The 22642-nt window shown below is 33.0% G+C and overlaps 1 protein-coding gene across 7 annotated transcripts in view; it reads right to left on the bottom strand.

Annotated features, from left to right (window-relative positions):
- EPHA7 (EPH receptor A7) overlaps window positions 1–22642 on the bottom strand; it is a 166375-nt gene that overhangs the window by 136799 nt on the left and 6934 nt on the right. For all 7 annotated transcript variants that reach the window (XM_021693111.1, XM_021693107.1, XM_021693109.1 and 4 more), the window contains exon 3: window positions 20730–21399. In XM_021693111.1, coding sequence (XP_021548786.1) covers window positions 20730–21399 — 670 coding nt within the window. The remainder of the gene's footprint in view (window positions 1–20729; window positions 21400–22642) is intronic.

Raw genomic sequence — 22642 nt, 5'->3', positions numbered from 1 at the left:
CAAATAAATAAATAAAATCTTTAAAAAACAACAACAAAAAAAAAAAAACAAAAAAAACTGGAGAGTCTGAAGACAACTAGGGTGTTTATTGTGCTATTCTTTCTACTTTTCTATTAGTTAAACATTTGAAAAGGGAAAAAATTATAAGGGAAAAATTTCTCAGATGGAATTAAACTCATCACTGGATTGTTAACATTATTAATTTTAAGTGTTTTTGGCAATCTTATAAACTCATGTAATTTTATCTCTCCCCGACAAATTTATCATAGTTATCTATAAACAAAAACACTCAAGAAATGTTTGTTGAAATAAATTGAATTGGTTTTATATCCCAAACATCTTTCCCCAAAAGTCTTTTTAGTACTGAATTCTTGTTAACTCCAATATTTTCATTTTGTTTGATCTTTACTCGCCATGCAGCCCTGAAGAATCCCTAATCCCCCTGTATATTATATGCCTGTCAGTTTCATAATTTTCTCTCAGTAAATGCATTAAATTTTGCCAATAATTAAAATTGTCAACAAATATTTAAATCTAGCTTAATATGTAGCCTTGCTATGAGTATACTCTAATGAGAGCAATCTCTCTGGAATTTTATACCAGATACTAACCCTCCAGAGGTTCATACAGATTCCAAAACACACATCTCTGCCTTGAGGGCAAGAAAGGTCATTACAGGTCTAAAAGTATAAATGCAAACTTCAGTGTCACCTTCACTAGAAAAACTACTAATATGATGCCACTGTCCAAGAAATAAACAGAAACAGACAACTGGCAGTAGAGAAAAAGAAAACCAGAAAACACTTTATAATATACAAATGATGAAGCATAATTATATGGTTTTATCAAGAACAAAATAGAGCGACTTGACCTCCTCACGTCCATATTTATGCCCTGGTGGAACAGGACAGAGAAGGGCCTAAGGGAAGTAACAGGAACAGGAATAATTTCCTGTCACAAAGGAAAAGATGAAGATAAGCAAGGATATACTGCAGAGCCTGCAGACCTCAGAAAACTTATGAATATGTCTATATAGGTATGAGCTATCTATATTATATTGTATTTATGAATATAAATAACAGAAAGGAAGGAGGAAGGATGAGAGGGAAGAATGGAGTTAACCAGCTAAAAGATAAAGGGGACAGAATAAAATAATTGACTTTTCTAACCTATTACTTATTCATGTAACTTCCAGCTACTTAAAAATAGAATAAAAGTTAAACTCTTCATGGTTTAGGAAAAGAAAATCTAAAACTGAAAACCTGAATTATAGTTGGATGTCATCTCATTATAATGTTTATACTTTGGAGTAATCTATCAGTCAGCATTCTCCATGATTTCCTTAAATATGAAATGGCACAACCTAAAATTAAAAAAAAATTATGGTACAATCTAAAATTTGAAAAATTATACAGTAGGATCCTGCTTTACAGAAGAAAGCAATTTTTAGACTCAATTCCTTCCATTGCAAGATTATTTTACAACTGTCAAAAAAAAAAAAAAAGGCCACAGCTATGCTGACAAAGCAGTGTGGAGTAAACTCCAATCTACACATAACTTCAGAGACCTGCAGGTATAGAAAGTGAGAATCACCCACTTTTCCTGACAGCAAACATAGGTCATGTTTCTCCAGAAATTCTTGACCCCTATAGCGCAGCAAGAATCAGAAGTAAAATCAACCATGCCCTCAAAGAGATGGTTACCTTTTCAGTTGTAGTGTGTGCTTTTGCCTGGCTGCCTCACTAGGAAAAGATGGGAAATGTCAGACCAGGTATTAGAACTGCCACTTTATTTTTTCTTCCAGATTGACACAAAGGAATTAAACAACTTCCATGGCTCTTGGTTAGAGATGTCACTATTCACCTGATGATTCTCCTCCATTGATTAGACTGCAAATAACCAGTCTCATTTTTTCTTTACATTTTTGAACAGGAAAAACAAAAAAGCATTTAAAACTAAATACTACTATCCATTTACCTGATTTTTCCATAAATTGCTCCTTGAAGATATGAAAGCAACATTTAGTGCACTGTAACACAGTATGTAAAGTTACTACAAAGGAAAAGACTGACTGACTTTTGGGGGAGGGCACTTAAATGCATAGTAATTTCTTCCATATTTAAAAAAAATAAGCATGTGAAGCCTGTCCTTTACATAACAAAGTACCAGTTATTATTTAAAAACAAGCATAATGCTTATTTCGATACCATGTATTTCCCAGGCAGGATCTTAAAAATGAAGCATAAAATATAAAATTAAGAATTTTACTTGAGGGGAGCCTAGGTGCCTCAGTCAGTAAAGCATCTGCCTTTGACTCAGGTCATGATGCCAGGACCCTGGGATCTAGCCCCTGCTCAGCGGGGAGTCGCTTCTCCCCTTTCCACCCCTCCTGCTACTTGTGCTTGCTCAGGCAAGCTCAGGCTCTCTCTCTCTCTAATGAATAAATAAAATCTTAAAAAAAACAATTTTACTTGAAGTATGTCAATTTTTTTTAAATAAATAGAAACAAATTTTTTGTTGGGAATGATTGTTTAATACACATGTGAATTTATTAAATAAATTATAGCAATCTCTTACTTTAAAGAACATCATTAGTTAGGACAAAATACCTCATTTCATTTAATAATATATGGCAATAATCACAAAAAAAAAAAAAAAAAAAAACCCTTTGAAAAAGGATGCTTTGATCCTGCCGATTGACTGAATGTAAAACTCTCTGAAACTCATTTATGACCTGCTCTAATAAATCACAATTCATACAGATGTGCCATGATTTATTTAGGTGTCACTAATAACCTTCTATTGGTATCTTTTCTCAAACCATAGCCCTCAGCTATTATGGCTTTCGGACCAGAATCTAGGAAGCCCAATTACTTCAGGCATTGTTTGTTGCCTAGAAATCTGAAATATAAATCAATATTGTATGTGAATATAGTACCTAGTATAATGTTGAATGAGATATCTCCATGAGTGATTGTTATACACATCCATGAGAAATGTTCAGTAACTGCCTAGTCTCAAAATTTCCAATCCAAAACAATGCCTCTAAGAATAAGCCAAGAAGTCCTGCGAGATGACCCTCCTGGTTCAAATGATTCAACAAGGAATGATTTTGGAAAGTTACCAGAAAGAAACCTTTAGGACACCATTATACACTGATCCGCATATAAAACACCCTCTCCTGGGCTTGCAGAACTGAACTGGACTGAAGTCTGTAAGCTCTAAGGGCAAAGGGGCTGATACTTAGCAGCATAAAATGACACTGGCTTCTAAACTTCAGCGTTACTAATCCAAACTGACTTCTGGAGATCATAAAGTACAATTGGCCTTTTCAATTTAGATTCAAACACCTGGCTAACTCCATTAGCCAGGGATTCCACGAAGCAAAAATCTACTGCCATTTAACCAATTCTTCCTTATTTTCTTCTATTTTGGAAGCTCTTTGTTTTTGAAGAAATCAAGAAAATCCACAACAAATGGAAACAAAAAACAAAAAACTTAAGCAAAATTGTATGCGTACTCCAGACAGCTTTTCACAAATCTTCATGAAAGAGAACAGACTGTACAGATCACTAAGAGCAAACTTATATCCAGGATAGGAGGCTCCTGTCATTTCTGGAGTATGTTTGTGTGTATTTATGTCACCGGATTCAACTCAAAGACCCTTCGTACACACTAATGTAATTCAACAGATGTGAAAATCAGCCCAGTTTAGTCCACCACCCTCACCACCACTACCACTAAGCACAAGAACATAACTGAGGAAGTTTTCCTGCTTGGAAAATCACTGATTCAGTGACTTATTTTAACATCTGTATGTGCAGATATGACATATAATTCATAAATAAAGTGACAAAGCTACAACTTTAATACTTGCATTTTATATGTAAATCATTGTTAAATCCTGCAGAAGATAACCAACTAATGAGATAGCATAAGATGCTATCAACACAATAACTTCTCTTTGGTGTTGGAACATCACTTTACATAGAAGGATGCTTAGATTCAGACAAATGTGGGGAAAAATAAGAATTGACAAAACACATGTTTAGTGTCTTTGCATGATTAGGTTCAGGAACACTGCCAGGAGAAAACGTTGTGTATGATCTCATCTGAGCTTAGTTACTTGTCAAAAAAGAAGAAGAAAATATCTTACTCATCAGATGCTGTCTTTTTAAGTTTGGTGGAACAAAAAACATGTTCGTTGCTTTAATAACTACAAATAAACAAAACTGACGAGGTGAACAAAAATCAATACACAGATTCCAAAAATTTTACAACTGTTTATTTTCAGTTCAAACATGACTGATGTCAATTAGATGCAGCTCTGTCCTGGTGAGTCTCATGAATCCACCATGTCAGATAATCACCTTCCATGGAACTCTTTGAAAATTCAATGCTGTGCTTTAAGTTATCTTTTCCCTAAACCCTTAAATGCTACAAATTTTTAAAAATTATTGTTTTATATTTATTGCAGCCATTTTTTCTCTTTTTGTCAGTGGTAATGTTTTACTTACAGAGTACAGCGGCTACTTAGTATTGTTGATGTAATGGACATTTATCATTACTGATAACATGTTAACCATTTGTGTGAGAATTTTTTTAAGTATTATGAAAAATCCTTCAGAGTGAAAAATGCACACTATACATTTAAAATGTAATCCTCAGTAAGCAAAATATGTGAAATCTTGATTTACAGATGAAGGAGGTTATTAGGTTGTAACATACATTGCTAACTAGAAAGAAAAGGTGCTTTTGGACAATGATGTAAAAATGATAAATAAAATATAGTCTTCCTGACTTTGTCTTTAATGAGACCATTCCACTTTTTATAATCACAAAGAAATATAGTGTTTCATTATGTTTTGAATGCAAACTAGGAACTGAGAATTTTCTTGAAATTTACATCTTTTATTAGTGAAAACTCAATCTTCTCTTCCTGTGATGAGGCACTGTTACAAAGACTAACAGAAGCCAAATGAGAGCTGTTCTACATGCATGTTTTACATGCAGGCAAGCCCTGCATGTAAAATGTCATAGCATGTACAGCAAAATAATACAAAGCTACACTGGTGTCTAAAATGGTACATCTGTGGCTATTGAAAAATCAACTAAAAATATGGAGTGGCTGAGGGATCTATATTTGCTTACTTGACCAACACACATATACACTCACACACACACACATTCCGTCCATCATTCACTTTTTGAAGTGTCAGAAAACATCACTTCTCAAATGACACACAGGGTTTCATTTGCTATGCATAAGGTCAGTGAATATTAGCTTCATTTACACTTGGCTGAGAATCAGTTGGTGTCAACAGTAGAGACTTAGTTCCTCTACTGAGCGGGTTTAGAATCTGACAGAAAGCTGCCACTGAAGAAGATGGATGATCTTCTCTGCTGACCCTGCTCCCCTAAAGTGTCATAGTTTGGGTCTCTATCTCCACAACAAAAGACCCTCTCTGAGCTTCGCAGTGGCCTTCAGCTTTATTGGTGCTAACAGGTCCAGACATTTTCAACGATTGGATTCTCTACCTTTTAAACACAAGAGCTTGCCCTTTTTGGCTAGCTAAACCTTGGCACAGATGTCTTTTTTGGTAATTGCATCTCTGCTGTCTATTGGAAAGGATGCAGTCAGACAGGCAAACATCATGTCAGCACAGAAAATGTTGAACTATTTATCTCAGTTACCCAATGTCATTTTAGTGAAAGTGGTATGTCATCTGTCTGCAGAAATTAACCCTTAGATAATCTCATAGTATCCTTCTAAATGGAAAGTCAAAATCTCATGTCTATTTGATGACTAATATATGTAAAACACATTATGCAGAAGTATTCAGTAGGTAGGAAGAAAAGTACTTTTCATTTTATATAAGAAGTTACTGACAACCATATTTTAAAACAAATGTACCTGAAAGTATTCTATATAATTTTCATTCTACATAATTCTAGTCTCTATAATTTTTTCCATTTTGCTTTCTACTACTGTAGGCTGACACTGTGAAATATGGCCTTCCCTGACTAAAAAAAATACATGAAAATATTTAATACATAACAAAGATGCTATAATGATATAATAAATTACATATTGCTTTGAGATCCTGGCTGTGAGCTATTTTAATATGTTGGAGATTTGTTATTGATATTTGAATAATCCAAAAGAAATTACCTAACCTCAAATTCAAATGTTCAAAAACACATGTGCTCAAATGATGAAAAGTTCTTACAAACAAATTTACATGTAACACATTTTACGAGAAATGACTATTTTGAGTATGTATGGATTTCTAACTCAGAAGCTCTATAATATTATAATACATAACTGTCAACATTATTTATTCCATGCAAAATACAATTTAACATATTGGCATATCTGGAATTGCAGCATTAGCTAGTAAATATATATGTATGGAAAATATACTGATCTCAATACAAAAAGAGAGAACTAAAAATAAAAATAAATTACATAAAAATGAAGATAAGGACATACCAATTCTAACTCCGGTTAACCCTTTTGTTAAACTACAGACAAAATATAATGTGATAATTTTCTTGTATTCTGAAATAAAACTATTAAACCTCTATTAAAAGATTCTGAAATTCTGTATATTACTTTTCAGTGTTAATGCTTTCATCCAAGTTGAGAAAATTAGCAAATTTTAGTTGAAAATAACTATTAATTAAAATCTCTATAGCCAAACCTTTTGTTCTAGATATAGTATTAACAACTCTCCTTAAAATAAGTATATTTATTAAGGCTAAGGAATCCATTTAAAAATATACAGTGCTGAGACCATTCAAGGGAAAAATTCAAGAACACAGTTAGTTCCCTTCTATTTTTAATATCATATAGACTGTACATCAATGACTTTTAACTTTTATTCTCTAAATTAAATAGTATTTCCTTCAATACAATGCTAATAATTTCAGGTATGTATGTACAAAGCAACTATCAACCTTTTTTTTTTTTTTAAATTCCTCTTTCCTATAAGAGAGAGTGAACAAAATCAACATTCTGCCTCTAGGCATCAGGAACCTGATTTTTCTAAAAAAATCAAATTAGTTACTACTTTAATTTGATAATTATGGCACTAAAGATCTAAAACTAATCTTAAGATCAAATGAGTTCTTAGGACTATGCAATGTTTTTTAAAAATAAAAATACCAATAAGATTGCTCATGCCCAATCTGTTCAACTGACCTAAGCATCCTGCCTATGCAGATTCTCAGGAGCATGTCCGTCAATCACTGTCAGCATTCTGTCAGACCCCACTCTGACTGCAAGTGACAGTCAGTTATCTATTGACATTAATGAATAATAAATAAGCATGCCCTTTAGATTTATATGAATCCAATGTATATTATTGTCAGTATAGATTAGCCTATATGCAAAAGCAGATTTGTTTTTTTTGGGGGGGGGTTGTTTGTTTGTTTTTCATCTCATACATTAGGAAATGATAAAAAAAAATACAAAAGCAAAAACAAAAGCAAGTGCCTGCAATAAAAGATGTGCTTTTTTTTTTTTAAGATTTTTTTTTTATTTATTTATTCATGAGAGACAGAGAGAGAGAGAGGCAGAGGGAGAAGCAGGCTCCCAAGGAGCAGAGAGCCCGACGCGGGACTCGATCCCAGGACCCTGGGATCATGACCTGAGCCGAAGGCAGACGCTCAACCATCTGAGCCACCCAGGCGCCCTAAAAGATGTGCTTAATGTGAACTCTGGTATACATTAGTGTTTTGTTTTTCAACAAGTCAACCTTGTCTCAGCTTGTATCATATAAGCTTAAATGAGCTGTATTCATAGGCCCCTGAATATTTATGCTATCTTTTACAGACCTAACACGTAGTTTGTTGTCTCTGCAATAGAGTATACAATGACAGAAAATCCTTAAAAAACTAAAGATCAGAAGTTGTGGCAGTATCCGAACCTTGCTTCTCTTTTGTATTCACCCTTAATCTGCCTTCCTGATGGATAAAAATTATTTACATTATTACTACACTCTCCTTTGTTGTTAAGTATCCATCTGCCCTTCTAATACCATAACAAAACTGTTACAGCATTTTGAAAAGTAAGAATTAAGAACTTTAACTAATTAAGCATTCATATATACATCTTGACTAAGTTCCTTTATGATACTGACTGACAGTTGGTAATTCTAGAATTATATGATCATAGTCCAAACGTTACAAAAGGGACTATAACCTCCAGCATTGATCAAAGTATGTTTTTTTTCTTAGCTCAATAAAAACAAGTTAGAATTCAAATTATAAAAGTTTTGCCCCATATTATGAGGTGCGATTTTTATTTTTAAATTTAAATTTTAAATTAGCTTTCCATAATGAAAGTCTCTTCTCAATTTAATATTAAAAGTTAAATTTTACAAATTTTTGTAAATAATGAACATTATCAATGATGTGAAGAGGTAAAAACAAGATTTCCTATTAGACCTAATTAAGACTTCTACCAAAAACATAAAAGGATGGAGAGTAGTTCAAAACACAAAGATATGCCATCATTAGGTCAAAATTTTACAAAAAATAATGAGTAATAGTTATTAATAAGGTTCAAACTTTTTAAATTGATATGCATAGCACCAAATTATAATACGTGAAATCACTGTCATGTAAGGAAGGCAAAAAGACAGTGTTGCCAACTATATGCCTAGACTTCAGTAAGTGAAAACACAGAGTGGGTGAGGAAAATATACTCTCGCTATTTTAATCCACTTAGTAGATGGGAAGGTATGTTCTGAAAAGTTTCAAACCAGGGGATAGCGTAGAATTTTCTGAAAAGTAAATGAAAAGCTATTGCCAAAGTCTGCGACACTATAGGAAAAGATGCGGGGGAAGAAAAAAAGGAAGAAACTAGAGGGAGCAGGGATGGGAGAGAACACCCACTTTACCACATTGAAGGGTGAAGGATATTAGAAAGAAGGATGGCTACACATACAGTGATGGCCTGGTGAATAATCTTGAAAATCGACGAGAGCTATTTGAAATTTGAAGTGAATAGCAATGTCATACTGGAAAAAGTTAAGAAGTGGCAAAATGATCAAACCATTATGTTCAGCCTTGAAAAACACAGTATTCTTGTACATAATGTTTGCACAGAATAGACATCAGAAACAGCAAGAAGCATGGTTGAAATGGCAAACTTAAAAGTTCCTATCAGGTTTCCTTTGCAAACTAAGATACTGTCTCAACATATTAAACTTGGAGCCACATGTTTTCCCAGCTCCAGCTCACAACCCGAATGTCTAAGCTTAGAATGTGTTAATTCTAAAGGTCAGTTTGACAAATAGATTTTGCAGAAGCCTGACTGTCCCTCTGTCCTTGCCAGGTCTGAGGGGCTAAGGTCTGAAGGGTTTCTCAGAGGAGATCCAGTCAGAAATCACGAGGTTAAACAGCAGAGTTGCTGCTCCCTTCCAAATTCTAGGTTTCTGATAACATAAGAGGTATGCACTATCCTCATTATAAAGCACATTTATTTACAATTGCCACAATACCAAAACATGCTAATTGCTAAAATTTACTTTCCTAGGAGCTGGTAATTAAAAGAAAAAAAAAAAGAAAGAAACTAAGAAAAAGAAGGGGAAAAAAAGGACTTTACTTTCTTATATAGCAGAGAAACCTAAAACAATCTACTTGAAAATAAAGTATTAAAAGTTAGTTTATAATGTTTTTCTTTGTGAAGGAAAATTTAATGACATTGCTGAGGTAGCTTTTATTTTTTTTCTTTTTTAAATATGCAATAATCCAAGAATATCCTATAAGAGTTTTCAGGCTCCTTTCAAAAGTCAATTGAGATTTCCACAGAGAAAGAAGTCTTAACTATTCAGCACTTCCAAATTAAAATATTAGTGCAGAGCAATTTAGAAATCTAAAAATGGGTCAAGGAAAAAATAAACTTAATTTTTTGTTCCATTATGTTGATGTATGCTTTTTTACCCCTGGGGCAGGTAGAGGTGGGTAGTGAATGTGTGTGTGCATATATACGTATGTGTGTATATATGTATGTACATACGTGTGTGAGTATGTGTGTGTGTCTGTGTATATATATATGTGTATATATATATATAGTGTACGTAATGTCGAAGTGGAAAAAAAAACTGGAAAGAATAAATTCTGATTTTACTTTGGGATCTGTCATGAATGAACTGTTAGAACTATAAATGAGGTCTTTAGTTGTCCCACTTACTAAAAAAAAAAAAAAAAAGAAAGACCAAAAAAAAAAAAAAAACCCTCTAATTTATTTTTGATAATCTTTAAGGTACACTCAAACTCCAAGAATTTATGATTCTAATTGTCTTGGAAGGGATTATACCCTCAAGGAGTGCAAGAATGTCCACAGAACAGTTTTATTATAATGAATTTATATATTTGAGTAGGTAAGGTGCCTGTCCTATCTCACATCTTTTTTCAAGGATAAGACTACTTTACAGGAACAGGTCAACTGAAATAGGAACACTGTGTAGTATAAGTTATTTTGCCTGCTAAAAATAGTAGATATGAAGAAATGTTTTTAAAATCAATCAAGTCTATTTAAGCCATCTACTATTTAAATTAAGGTCATTAATTAATGTCATTAGGTAAGTTAATACCATTAGATGTTATTGTCTATATAGGAACTAGTTTAGCTAATAATAGTAAACTATTAAGTAAACATAGAACATATAAATCACTGGAAAATACAGAGTAGTGTAATAAAGTCACTAATATTCAGTTTATTTTTCTTAGAATTAGCTTTTATTATATATAGTGATTCTTTAGATATATTCTACCCCTCCACACCTACCACTCCCATCCTTAATCCCTCTCTTATCTTACTCTTTTTTAGAAAGAATGTTCTTAAAAAGTAAAGTAGGTAATATTAACATAATAGTTAACCATTTAATAAATGACAAATGGAAGATACGCGGGTAATAATTATATCTAATTGATAGTCTATTTTACTAATAAAAGCATCATGGTGCTCCTAGGTTTTCTATAAAAGGTTCTAATTCAGCTTTTAATGGCTTCAGTGTAGGTCGGAGGCTAACGTCACCATATATGAGAAGCTAAACTAGGTATTAGTTGGGTAACACATGAAACATAAAACACAGTATGTGTCCTTTCAAAGCCTCCTGGTTTTCTCTTAGAGGCAAGAGATAATATCATCATTAACAGTAAGTAATTTTTTCATTTCAAATGAAAAAACGCAAAACCTACAGCACAAAAATTATAATCTTGAAACAAATTTCAAATTCCTATACTCCAGAATGTATTTTCCCTGGTTTACTGTATCATTCATTGAACCCAAGCTAAACAAAGTAAACTGAATAATAAACGTTCCATACTTCTTCACAAAACCACAGAATCTGAGAGAAATATTACACATTTACTTCAACTAAGGTATATCTTTTTCTGTGATCCTGTGAAATGCTGTTATATGGGGAAAATGCTATGATATATACACACAGATTTTATACTCTTTAACAAAGCTGATATCATAGGTAGAAAGCAAAAAATAATGTCTATAACTCATTAATTTGACCTAAATTCAAAGCTGCCTGCTTTTGGTACCAGATTTTTTAAAACCTCAAATTATATATGCATGTAACCTTCTACTTTTCACATAATAACATGACATGAGTATCCTAATAAAGATGTGCCTCCATAAACTTAATTAGTAAGATATTTTGCAGAGGATGGGATAACTTAAATTCTCTTAAATGTGAGGAAAATTAGAGTTAAGAGACTTTCTGAAATTTTCCTCTCTGAATCATGCATCAGATTTTTATACACATAGAGGAAAACATCAAATGTATAGCTAGGTCAAATTTCTCCCATGAAAATAATATTGTTATTTGTATAAAATGACTATATTATGCACAATATCATTATATATAAATCTTTTGTGGATTATAATGTTTCATCTTAGAGGAAATGCCTAGAAGTTCGATACCGGAATCAAACCAAATGCAAAATTTGCAGGTTTCATTGATTTGTATTATGACACTGCCTGCCAGAAATTAATGACAATTTAAACTGCCACTGGAAATACAAAAGTTTGACCACATACTTGCTGAAGTTAGGATAATTAGAAATGTTCTGAAGTCATATAAACCGTAGCAAGGTAAGTCTTATACATTAATTTCATATTTCCTTGCTTCCTTATTTTTTCCTCACTTCAGATCTTCCTTCTTCCTCCTCTTTATGTAGTGAATAGTTATGTTCAGTGCACTGTGGGCACATACAAAGATGCCTGAAGATGAGTAAAAAGCAGTATAATTTTAAGTGAAGTCCACGGTGTCCTAGTAGGAAATTTTAATACGATTCTAATTTAACTATGACCAAGACATTTATCCATATTTCTGAAGACTTATGAGCAAATATCTCTGTAAAGGACAGAAGAAACTGGTAACAGTAGTTACACTATAAAAAGGCCCTGTGGGACAGGAGCATAGGGATGGCATGGACTCCAGATCTAAACACATTAGCAAAGAGGCCTTAAACAAGTATTATGAGCTCATGAAAGTGAATAGTTGAAGAGTTGTAATATAATAATATTACAATAAAAAATTGTAATATAGCTATAACTCAAACAGAAATATATTTGGACATGATACTGAATTTAAATAATTTCTGATTTATAGAATAGAATAGAATATTAGCTTAGGGACCGATTTCTCAGGTTTGTTTCTATTATTTGATTTTGTATTGCAATTCAAGATAATATTTACAATATATAATTTGGAAGCAAAATAATCTTATAAAAATCACTTTCCCATATAAGATCAACATAAATATACATCAAGACTTTTTTTTTTAAGTTTATTTTCTTTTAGTAATCTCTACACCCAACATGGGGTTCAAACTCACAACTTTGAGATCAAGAGTCGCATCTTCTTCCGACTGAGCCAGCCAGGCACCCCAAGGCCTTCTTATTTTAGAAAATGTTACCAGGCTCTTGGAACTCTCTCTTTCTCAAGACAAAGATATTAGTAACAAAGGTGAAATGGCTTTCATTTCATTAGAGGAAGGAGATGTAGAAATTGAAAGAAAGACACACACACAAAGGCAGAGACAGAGAACGGGAATATGACAATGAATAAATATATTATTTTCATAGAAATAAATTCCAAATCTGGAGCAGATTCCTGTCCAGGTTTTCTAATGATTAGCCTATCATCTTACTATATGCTATGAGGAGAAGAAAATATAATAAAGGCTTCTCATTCTCATCAGGTTTAGGGTTAATCATAGAGGCTAGCCATATACAAGAAGAAATTAAATCATGATATGAATATGAAATTACAAAAATATTTGCCTTGGCAGTAGGCAGTGTATGATTAAGTCCTTAAGAAAGCTGAAAAACATTTATTGGCAGATTAAGATGATACAAGAACTGTGCTAGGTGGGTACCATGGTCGGTAGCAGAAAACTGTACGGTGTGGTTGTTAAGGAGCTTAGAAGCTGTAAAAGGAATTACAAATAAAGACTAAAATCAGATTGCAGGGCGCCTGGGTGGCTCAGTTGGTTAAGCATCTGCCTTCGGCTCAGGTCATGATCCCAGGGTCCTGGGATAGAGTCCTGCATCAGGCTCCCTACTCAGTGGGGAGTCTGATTCTCCCTCTCCCTCCACCTGACACTCCCCCTGCTTGTGCTCTCTCTCTCTGACAAATAAATAAAAAATAAAAATAAAAATAATCAGATTGTGTGTGATGATTCCCACAGGGAAAGGGCAAAGTATCCACAAGAAAAGATGCTCTAACAGAGAATAAGAGGCATTTAACTTGAAATTATAAGGAAAGGTACAATTTCAACCAGCTGACACAAGCTAGCTGGTGCTGCAGGTTGAAAAAAAGTGAGGCATGGTAAGTACCAAGAGAGTGTTACTACCAGTAACTGCCATCAGAATTTGGAAGAGAGAGCTCACTGAAGAACTCGGGAATGTGCAGGATGAGAGACTATGGACTCTGAGAAACAAACGGAGGGTTTTAGAGGAGGGGGGTGGGGGGTTGGGTTAGCCTGGTGATGGGTATTAAGGAGGGCACATATTGCATGGAGCACTGGGTGTTATATGCAAACAATGAATCATGGAACACTACATCAAAAACTAATGATGTAATGTATGGTGACTAAAATAACAAAATAAAATTAATAAAAAAAATTTTTTAAAGATACAATAGGTAATTGTGAGAGGCCATGATGTTTGTTCGTTTTTCTGTTTATTTGGGGCCAAATATTAAGTAACAGGGCATCATAAAAATATCTATGGGTATACTTACTGTGGAATGACAGATCAGTACCAGGCTGGGGAACAGAGGCTTTGAGTATGATAAATAATGTGACAGAATGTTAGAAAAGAAGATTAGGGTCAAGTTGGAGGGACTTAAATGCCAGCCTAGAAAACAGAGAATTTTTTATTGGTAATGAGGAACCTGAAATTTTCTGATTAATAAAGTAATACTATGTATGTTGTGTTTGACAAAACTGCATTCTGACTGCCATGTGAAAAAAAGAATTGGGATAGGGAAGATAATGGCAAAGGAGACGAAATATTTAGGATGTGGGGAAAGACAGAGATAGAAGTATTTTGAAATTACTATAAATTTAAAAAATGTTTAGATTTGTAGCACCTTTCAAGATCCTGGAAGAACATTTCTTTTTATAAAAGACTTTGTGATAGATAAAAATGCCCATCTGTAAAGATGTGGGCATTGTATTGGTTAGGGGCAAAAATTCCTGCCCAGACCACCTTGACTAAACAGCAGTCTACCACTCTGTGCGATAGTAGGTACTTAACCCACCTCTCGCTGTGCTTTGGTTTCCTTACATAATAATGTGTGTGTGTGTTAGTGTGTATTTGCATCTATATATCGTATGTATATGTAAATGTATATATCCATTTCGTGTGTATATATATGCATCTCATATATATAATTTATTATAGGTAAATAATGTAATTATTGAATTACATTGTAATTCATTATAATTACACTGAATGTAATACCTCAGTAAGAGTAATTTTTGTCCTTTAAACAGAATGATAATAGTGCTTACCTACTAGATAAAATAAGTTAGTAACATCCCTCTTTGAGACTAAATGAATTAATACATGTAAAATACTTAAAACAAGCTCTTGCCATCTATGAATAACTAGAAAGCAAACAAATCTATGACCTGTTTTTGTTGAAGGCCTTGAATCTCCCCCTTTTAAATTATTTAAACTATGTCTTCTACTTACTACTGCTCTATCACCTGAGCCCTGTATTTTACACAGATACAAACTTAATTTAAAAACCCCATATATTCAAGAAACAATTCAAGCTGTTGTTATATGAAATACCAGGTTACACGTAACTTATAATTGCTAAAAAAGAAGTCAATGCTCAAGGTAATTTAAAAATTCAGAGAACAAAAGATCACCCACGATCCCACCAGACTGACACATCGATTGTGTTATTTATGCTTGCATCTCTTCTTTTCCCGATGTATATCTTGCATATTCTAAATATTGGTGTTTGCAAAATTTTAATTCTTTATTTTTCATTCAAAATTATTAATAGGGAGTAATTTAAAATTCCTATATCACATGGCTGATATTTTAAGGACTAATTTCAATCAAAGTGATGCACTTTATTTTTGACATTTAGGTTATTTCTAGTATTTCAAATCGTATACATTGCTGGAGAAAGAAAGAAAAAGTTATGTAAAAAATTATTTTCTTTCATTGAAATATCTTCTCCCATAAGTTACCAGGGATGAAATTACTGGCTTAAAGGATATTTAACTATTTGTGGCCTGTGAGATCTATCCTCATTCACTCATTGCCATGAGATTTCTTTACTTAGCAAACTCCTTGTTTATTAATAACAAGATAATAGCAAGCATTCATTGATTATTTGCTATGTCCCAGATACTATTCTTAGGGTTTTTACATGTATTATTTCATTCGATTCTAACAAGAACCCTATGCAGGAGGGACTATTCTTATTAGCCCCATTTTATACTTAGGAAATTAAGGCTTAGAAAGATTGTCCTAGTTTACACACCTGGTATGTTGTACAGCCAGAATGTGAAAACTCTTGTGACTATACATCTGAGCTATTAACCCTGTATATCTTACTTTTCTGTTTATATTTGATTATAAACAAGATATATTACGAAGACTCATTTGTTTTCATAAAAAGTGATGGTACAAATTACATGCTTTTTGAGGAAAAAAAAAAACACATGGTTTTCAAAAATCTAATCAGCACAGGTTTTAATATTATCAATGCTTTCAAATTGAATAAATGTTTTTATTTAATTATATAGGTTATATGTCCATTAATTATATGTTAATAAAATAATGACAAGCCTGTAAACATGTTCATATAAAATACTAAGAAGCAACTATTAGGGAAATTCCTTATAACAAAAATTAGAAATCTAAAATTATTGGAGTTCCCCTTTACATTAAAATTATCAAAAAAGAAATTCCTAAATTTTTATTTTAATTCAGAAAATAAAAATTAAGCAATATAAATAATGCAAGTAAATCCCATCTCCAAGACCTGATATATATGCATGTAAACTGCATAACATCCTTGGATTTTTTACAATTAGGGAGACCATATATTTTATCATCCAAATCGGAACACTTTGGAAAACAAAGAGAAATGTTAACAGAACAATTATCCCAGACAAATGAGGCATACAGTCACCTTACTTAGAATAAAATTTCACCATTTCTTCAGTAACTAAAATCCACTGGTTGAAGTCCAGGACAAATTTTAGGATGCAGTGTAATGCAGTGAAGAAAAAGGATTTGATTTGGTAAACAGGATACTGGATTCCTACCCAATTTTCTTATGTATAAATATCCCTGAGCCTCAGTTTCTTCATATGTTAAAAGACACAAAAAATATTTTCTTCTCTTAGTGATATGGTAAGCACTAATCGATAAAATGAACACGATGTTTAGTGTAAACTGCAAATTGCCCATACAAAGCCGTTATAATACTAAGCTCCACACTTTGACAAATACTGTTCTGCTTTTTAAATGAAATCTAATTATATAGAAGTTCCAAAAATTTCAAAATATATTTCATAATACAATTTTATTAGTCTTCTGAATATATTTATATATGTAAAATATAATCTGCTAGTTTGCATAGAAGCTGTGTCAACTGATGGTTAATTTTTTTAAAATGACCTTCTGACAATAAAAGCCTGCTAACCAACTGGAATTACATATTTTTAAATGACTGAAGAGATGTCTTCGTTAAAGCATTATAATAAAGAATTAGACAGAAGTTCTCCATATATTAGTAAGCTTGAGAAACATTTGGTTCTCAAAATTGAGGTTTTTTCCCAAACTCATGAAGAAATAAAAAAAGCTCTTACATCAAATAATCAAAACTGTGGTAAGTTTTCACAGTTGTTCATATTTCAAATTATACCCTAGCAAATATCACCGTGGACTTCCACTCTACAATGTGCCTTCATAGACATGCCTTTAAGTGGCTAACCACCCTCATTTGGCTAGGGACTCACTAGCATCCTCTCCCAAACACTTCAGTTTTCCTCAATATGGGACTGGAATTTGTTTTCAAACTCTTAACAGGATCCCTGAAAGGAAACAGGAGAAATACTATAAAGGCAGGCCTGGATTGATTCCAGAGGCAAGTACTCTCACAGCAATGCACTGGAATTATGCCAAGGAGGGAAGTGTTTTTGCAAATGAACATAGTGCCAAAGTTAAGTATAAGGTCTTTAATTCCTGTGTCAACATCACCAAGGTCAAAAATTAAGAAAGTTATGTGATAAACAATTTACTTGACTTAAAACTGTGCACACATACTCCTTCAATTGAACATAAGGAGGCATCTTGACTAATCACAGTTTTTTAATGAACTCTTTCTAATACCTAATTCCACCTACTTCAATGCAGGATTCATGTAGAAGACAGTGAAGTCATTTTACTTTATTTTTAACTACCTGAGTGTGATTTGCAGGTGACAATAATTTTGGTACTCAAATGTGGTTCCAATTCTTGAAATTGAAATAAATAAATGTGGATAATTTTAATAGTACCACATTTAATGAGATTATTTTGCTGATTTGGAAGAAATTGGGAGCGTTTTCTTCATGGTAAATGTCCTTACTGCAGTTAAAGACTGTTTTTCTTACTAAGTTCTATACTTGTAAGTATAAAAAGCAAACATTTCCTGTTTGTTTTTAACAAATAAATGCAGAAATCATTTAGGTTAAATTACACAAAATGATACAAAAAATACAATAATTTTCCTTAAAAATCTTTAAGCCTTGAAAGATAAGGAACCTTAATGTTATTTCCTAGACTTTCCTTAGCCAGGTTTAATTGGGCATTTTTGTAAATACTCCTGCTTTATTTATAATGTTTCCCATTTTTAATTGTGCAAAAGTTTAAATTCCATTTTCACATCAACCAAAATCTGCATTCTCCTCAAATCAGCTGTTTTTACAGCTAAGGTGTAATAGTATGTTCATAAATTTTCTTATTACAGTTATTATCAAGTAACAGTTGTTAACTTCCAGTCAATAAGAACACTGCTTTTCACTGAATTCATTAATTCACTAAGAATATGTCTACACATCCCCAGTAGTATAGCATTCCGCCTACTAGTACTGATAAATTTTCATCAGTTTCTGATTTCCACATATATGGAACTTGCAGGATGATCTCTTCAATAAGAAACCCTACCACTGTAAGTGATGGGGAACGAGAACATGGGTAAGACAGGTTTGACTCCTTCGGGGGGGTGTCAAAGGAAGCTGCTAAACTGGTCTATAGAACCCAAACCTATAGCATCTATTTTGCCCAGAGTTCACTTTACAACATTAGCTATAACACAGATGACAATTGAGTGCTGGGTCCTCGGTATTTTATATGCTAGCGGCCATCCACATGAAGTATTTAACTCTTCAATCAGGACAGAAAAATATATTTGCTCAGTTACTCCATCTAAATAGTTTGTCCAATAGAAATATAGTATGAGCTATGATGTAATTTTTAAATTTCCAGTAGCCACATTAAAAAAGAATAAAAAGAAACAATTAAAATTAATTTTAACATTCTATTTTATTTAACCCAACATATCTAAAGTATGATCCTTTCACTATGTAAGCAGCATAAAAAATTGTTAATGATATGTTACATTCCTTTTTTTTTTTTTTGTACTAAGCCGTTGAAATCCAGTGTGCAAATCATACTTACAGCACATCTCAATTTAGAATAGCCAATTTTTAAACCTTAAGAGCCATGTGTGGCTCCTGGTTACTGTGTTGGACAACAAGATCTAAATACTTTTTAAACTATTATTTCTTCAAATATTCTACTAGAATAAGAATTTTATGGGGGAAGTAATATGATTTATACAGCAAATTACTAAGATCAAGACATTTGAATTCACAATGAAACGGAATAATATTTGCTAGGATTCTCCTTGCTTTGTGCAGAAACCAGGTCAATATTGTTGCTAAACGCCCAGGCTCGGGAATCAGTGTGTCCTGAATCCGATTCTAAGCTAAGGCAGATATCACTTCCTAAAGTAATTACAAGCAAGCAATTTACCCTTGATACTACCAATTTCTTTTTTCTGTAAAATAGACATGAAAATGAAATCTACCTCATTAAATGAACTAGTACATATAAAGCATATGGAAGAGTATCTGCATATAGTAAGTTACTACCGTTAGCTCTAGTCCCTTCTAAATTAACTAGGATTTGCAGTCATTAAAATTATGTTGCCGGCTTTGAAGTACAAAGAATACATAAAAGTTATTTTTCAGAATGGATTATGTCTTATAACTTATAAGTTAAAAGATATATAAATAATATAACCTTATTATAGAATTTTTTGGGATATGCACAAACAGAACAATATCAATTTTGAAGATCCATGTGACACAGCTTTAAATAGAAAAATACTGGCCAATTATAATGACTACAAAACACTATACAAGAGAAAATCCAGTTTTAAAAAAACAAAGGAAAAGGTTCACTAATTTGTATGCTATTATTGTTTCAAAACATAGAGAACGTCCAACTGATGTATTAAAATAACTGAAGCTTTGCTTTGGCCCACTTCCACAAAAAATGTGGTCCATTATAACATGACTTATCAGAAAAGCATTTGTTTTATTATTTAGTCCAGAAAGGAAATATGGCTTTGGCAGAAGTAACTTTAAAGATCTATCAAGTGAAATTTGATGATTTTTGTATCAAAGTTTTATTATTTATTAAAAATAATCCTAAAAGTTTAGAAATATATTTGTATGTACCCTGTCAGTAGAGCTCGTTAGCAGCCCCATAACCTCCTTTTTTCTGCTGCTTACAAGTCCAGACAATACAGATTTCACAACAGGAGGAATCCCCTATCATTGAGTCCTGACTGATGTCACACCTCACTCTGTTCACTCTCTCTCTTAAATCTCATAGACCAATGTGCAACTATTGACTTCTAGGTCAAACATAGGGCAAATTAAATCTTAGTAACGAATGTTATTATTGCCAATATTTATTGCATACCATTAGTGCAGATATCACTGTGGGGAATCATTTGATAGCTCAACAGTGACTTCACTCAAGATCGGCTGAATCGGAAATGCTGGTGTAGCACAGACTCACTTGTTTAAATAACTATTATTACTCAAAATCTCTGATACTGAAATAGAAAAAAATGCAAAGTGGAATTTTAATAGCACATATTACTTACGTTCACAAGTGTCCCCTTTTTGCTGGTAGCCTGCTTTGCAGATACATTTTCCAATGGGCACTAACCATTCTCCTTCTGCACTGCAGTGCATCCTGGGGGAGTTTTCCGCCTCTTCCTCTGCACTGCTGACACATGTCCCTCGAACCTCGACTAAAGAGGAAAATTCTGAACCAGTCACTGTATCTGGAAAGATAGCTAAATTCTCAATAATGGACCAGCACTTCTTGTAGTATACTTTGACAGAAACCAAAGCTATGCAAGCCCCTACATCCTGAAAGGCAAGATAGAATCCCTTTTTGGACAAAGGTCCAATCTCTCTCACCTCAGTGTTAAGCTTCATCTTTCTTTCACCAAGGTCACCTTGGGTAAAACTTTCATCTGCAGCAATGGTGTCTATTTTTACATAGAGGTTTTCTCTTATATTCCTGCCAGTGTCGTAGTCTGTTTCATAATAGTACAAATTAAAGGTTTCCTTGCAAGTTCCCAGTACTCCAGGAAGACTGTTACAATCCCTCAGGGTAAATTTCAATTCTACAAAAATCCTTTGTGCATTGCCTTTCGAAATCCAGTTAGTCCGCAGCCAGTTGTTTTGGTTGGGTTCCATGACCTGGCACACCTGGTAGGTTCGGATCGGGGTGTAGTTCTCATCCAACCCACTGATCTCTTCCCACTGTAAAATGTTTTAAAAAGGCTGTAAGTCATTCAGCAAAAAAAAACAACATTTTCATTTTGAAAGCACATGAGGCATCGTTAGCATAGCACACATGATGAACTGTGAAAGAGTTAGGTAGATTCCTACCCTGGCAAACACTGTACCCTAAGAAGACAGGACTCTCAGCTCAGCTTCACCCTGGTAGCGCAACATCATTCAGGTTGCCTGCATCGTTTGTACATACAATAAATATTTCATTTTGTTTAATATCTGTTTGCTAGTGTATTAGTGTTTCTTTTTACATGTTTGCTTATGTCTATAGTCTCCACTGAGATTATAATTTTTATAGACTAAGTGCATAACACAATCATTTAAATTACCATTTAATGCATATGCATATGGCTACATGGCAGAATCTCTGATAACTCAGTTGACATTTTAAGTGCTGATGTTAAACTTAGAGCACCTAAAAAACACAGGGAAGAAAATGCCAAGAGTGCTCTGAAATGTAAAAGCAGCCCACAACATGTTGATATTCACAATGCAAAATCTTCTACAATCTTTCCAAAATAAGATATAAGAGAGTAACATTTTACAGAGCTATTTATTTACTGCAGTGTTATATATAATACTGTACATAAGCCACATAACTATAAATAAGTAGTTATAAAAGCATGATTCATCTTCATAAATAAATTGCTTTCAATAGACAATCAAATGTACACAGAAAATCAGCATGCTGGATCATATTTCAGTAATAAGCTTTTTGACAGGAGAAATATCACATATTTAAAAATGTCCATTCATATACTGATGCAATATATACTACAGCAAACATATATTTTCATGAAAAGGGAAAATAATACGTTTGGCAGAATTGGCAAAACTCTAAACATTATAAAGCCATGTATAATAATATCTATACCGCTCATTAGCAAATTCATTTCACCTAAAATATTCCTAGAAGTCTAACGTAACAGTTGATTATGTCCTTTCTTACCATTATCACAAAATTTCCCATTTTATATGCAGGCTACCTTAATAGTGAAATCATCATCTACTTGTATTCATTTCCCCAATATAAAATGCCAAATATGAAAATGTTAGTATTCAAATCCAAAATCACACAGCATGCAATATTTAAACTATCCTTTCAAGAAAAGCAGAAAGTAAATAAACTAATAAGCATGTGGTAATGAGTTTTATTTGTAAAACTTGATTAGAGGATTAATTTATTAAAATACTTTAAAATATTAATATC

The sequence above is a fragment of the Neomonachus schauinslandi genome, chromosome 8 (genome assembly GCF_002201575.2).
Source record: "Neomonachus schauinslandi chromosome 8, ASM220157v2, whole genome shotgun sequence".
Classification (NCBI taxonomy): domain Eukaryota; kingdom Metazoa; phylum Chordata; class Mammalia; order Carnivora; family Phocidae; genus Neomonachus; species Neomonachus schauinslandi.
The sequence above is the reverse complement of the archived record's forward strand: the minus strand, read 5'-3'. Positions and strand labels throughout refer to the sequence as shown.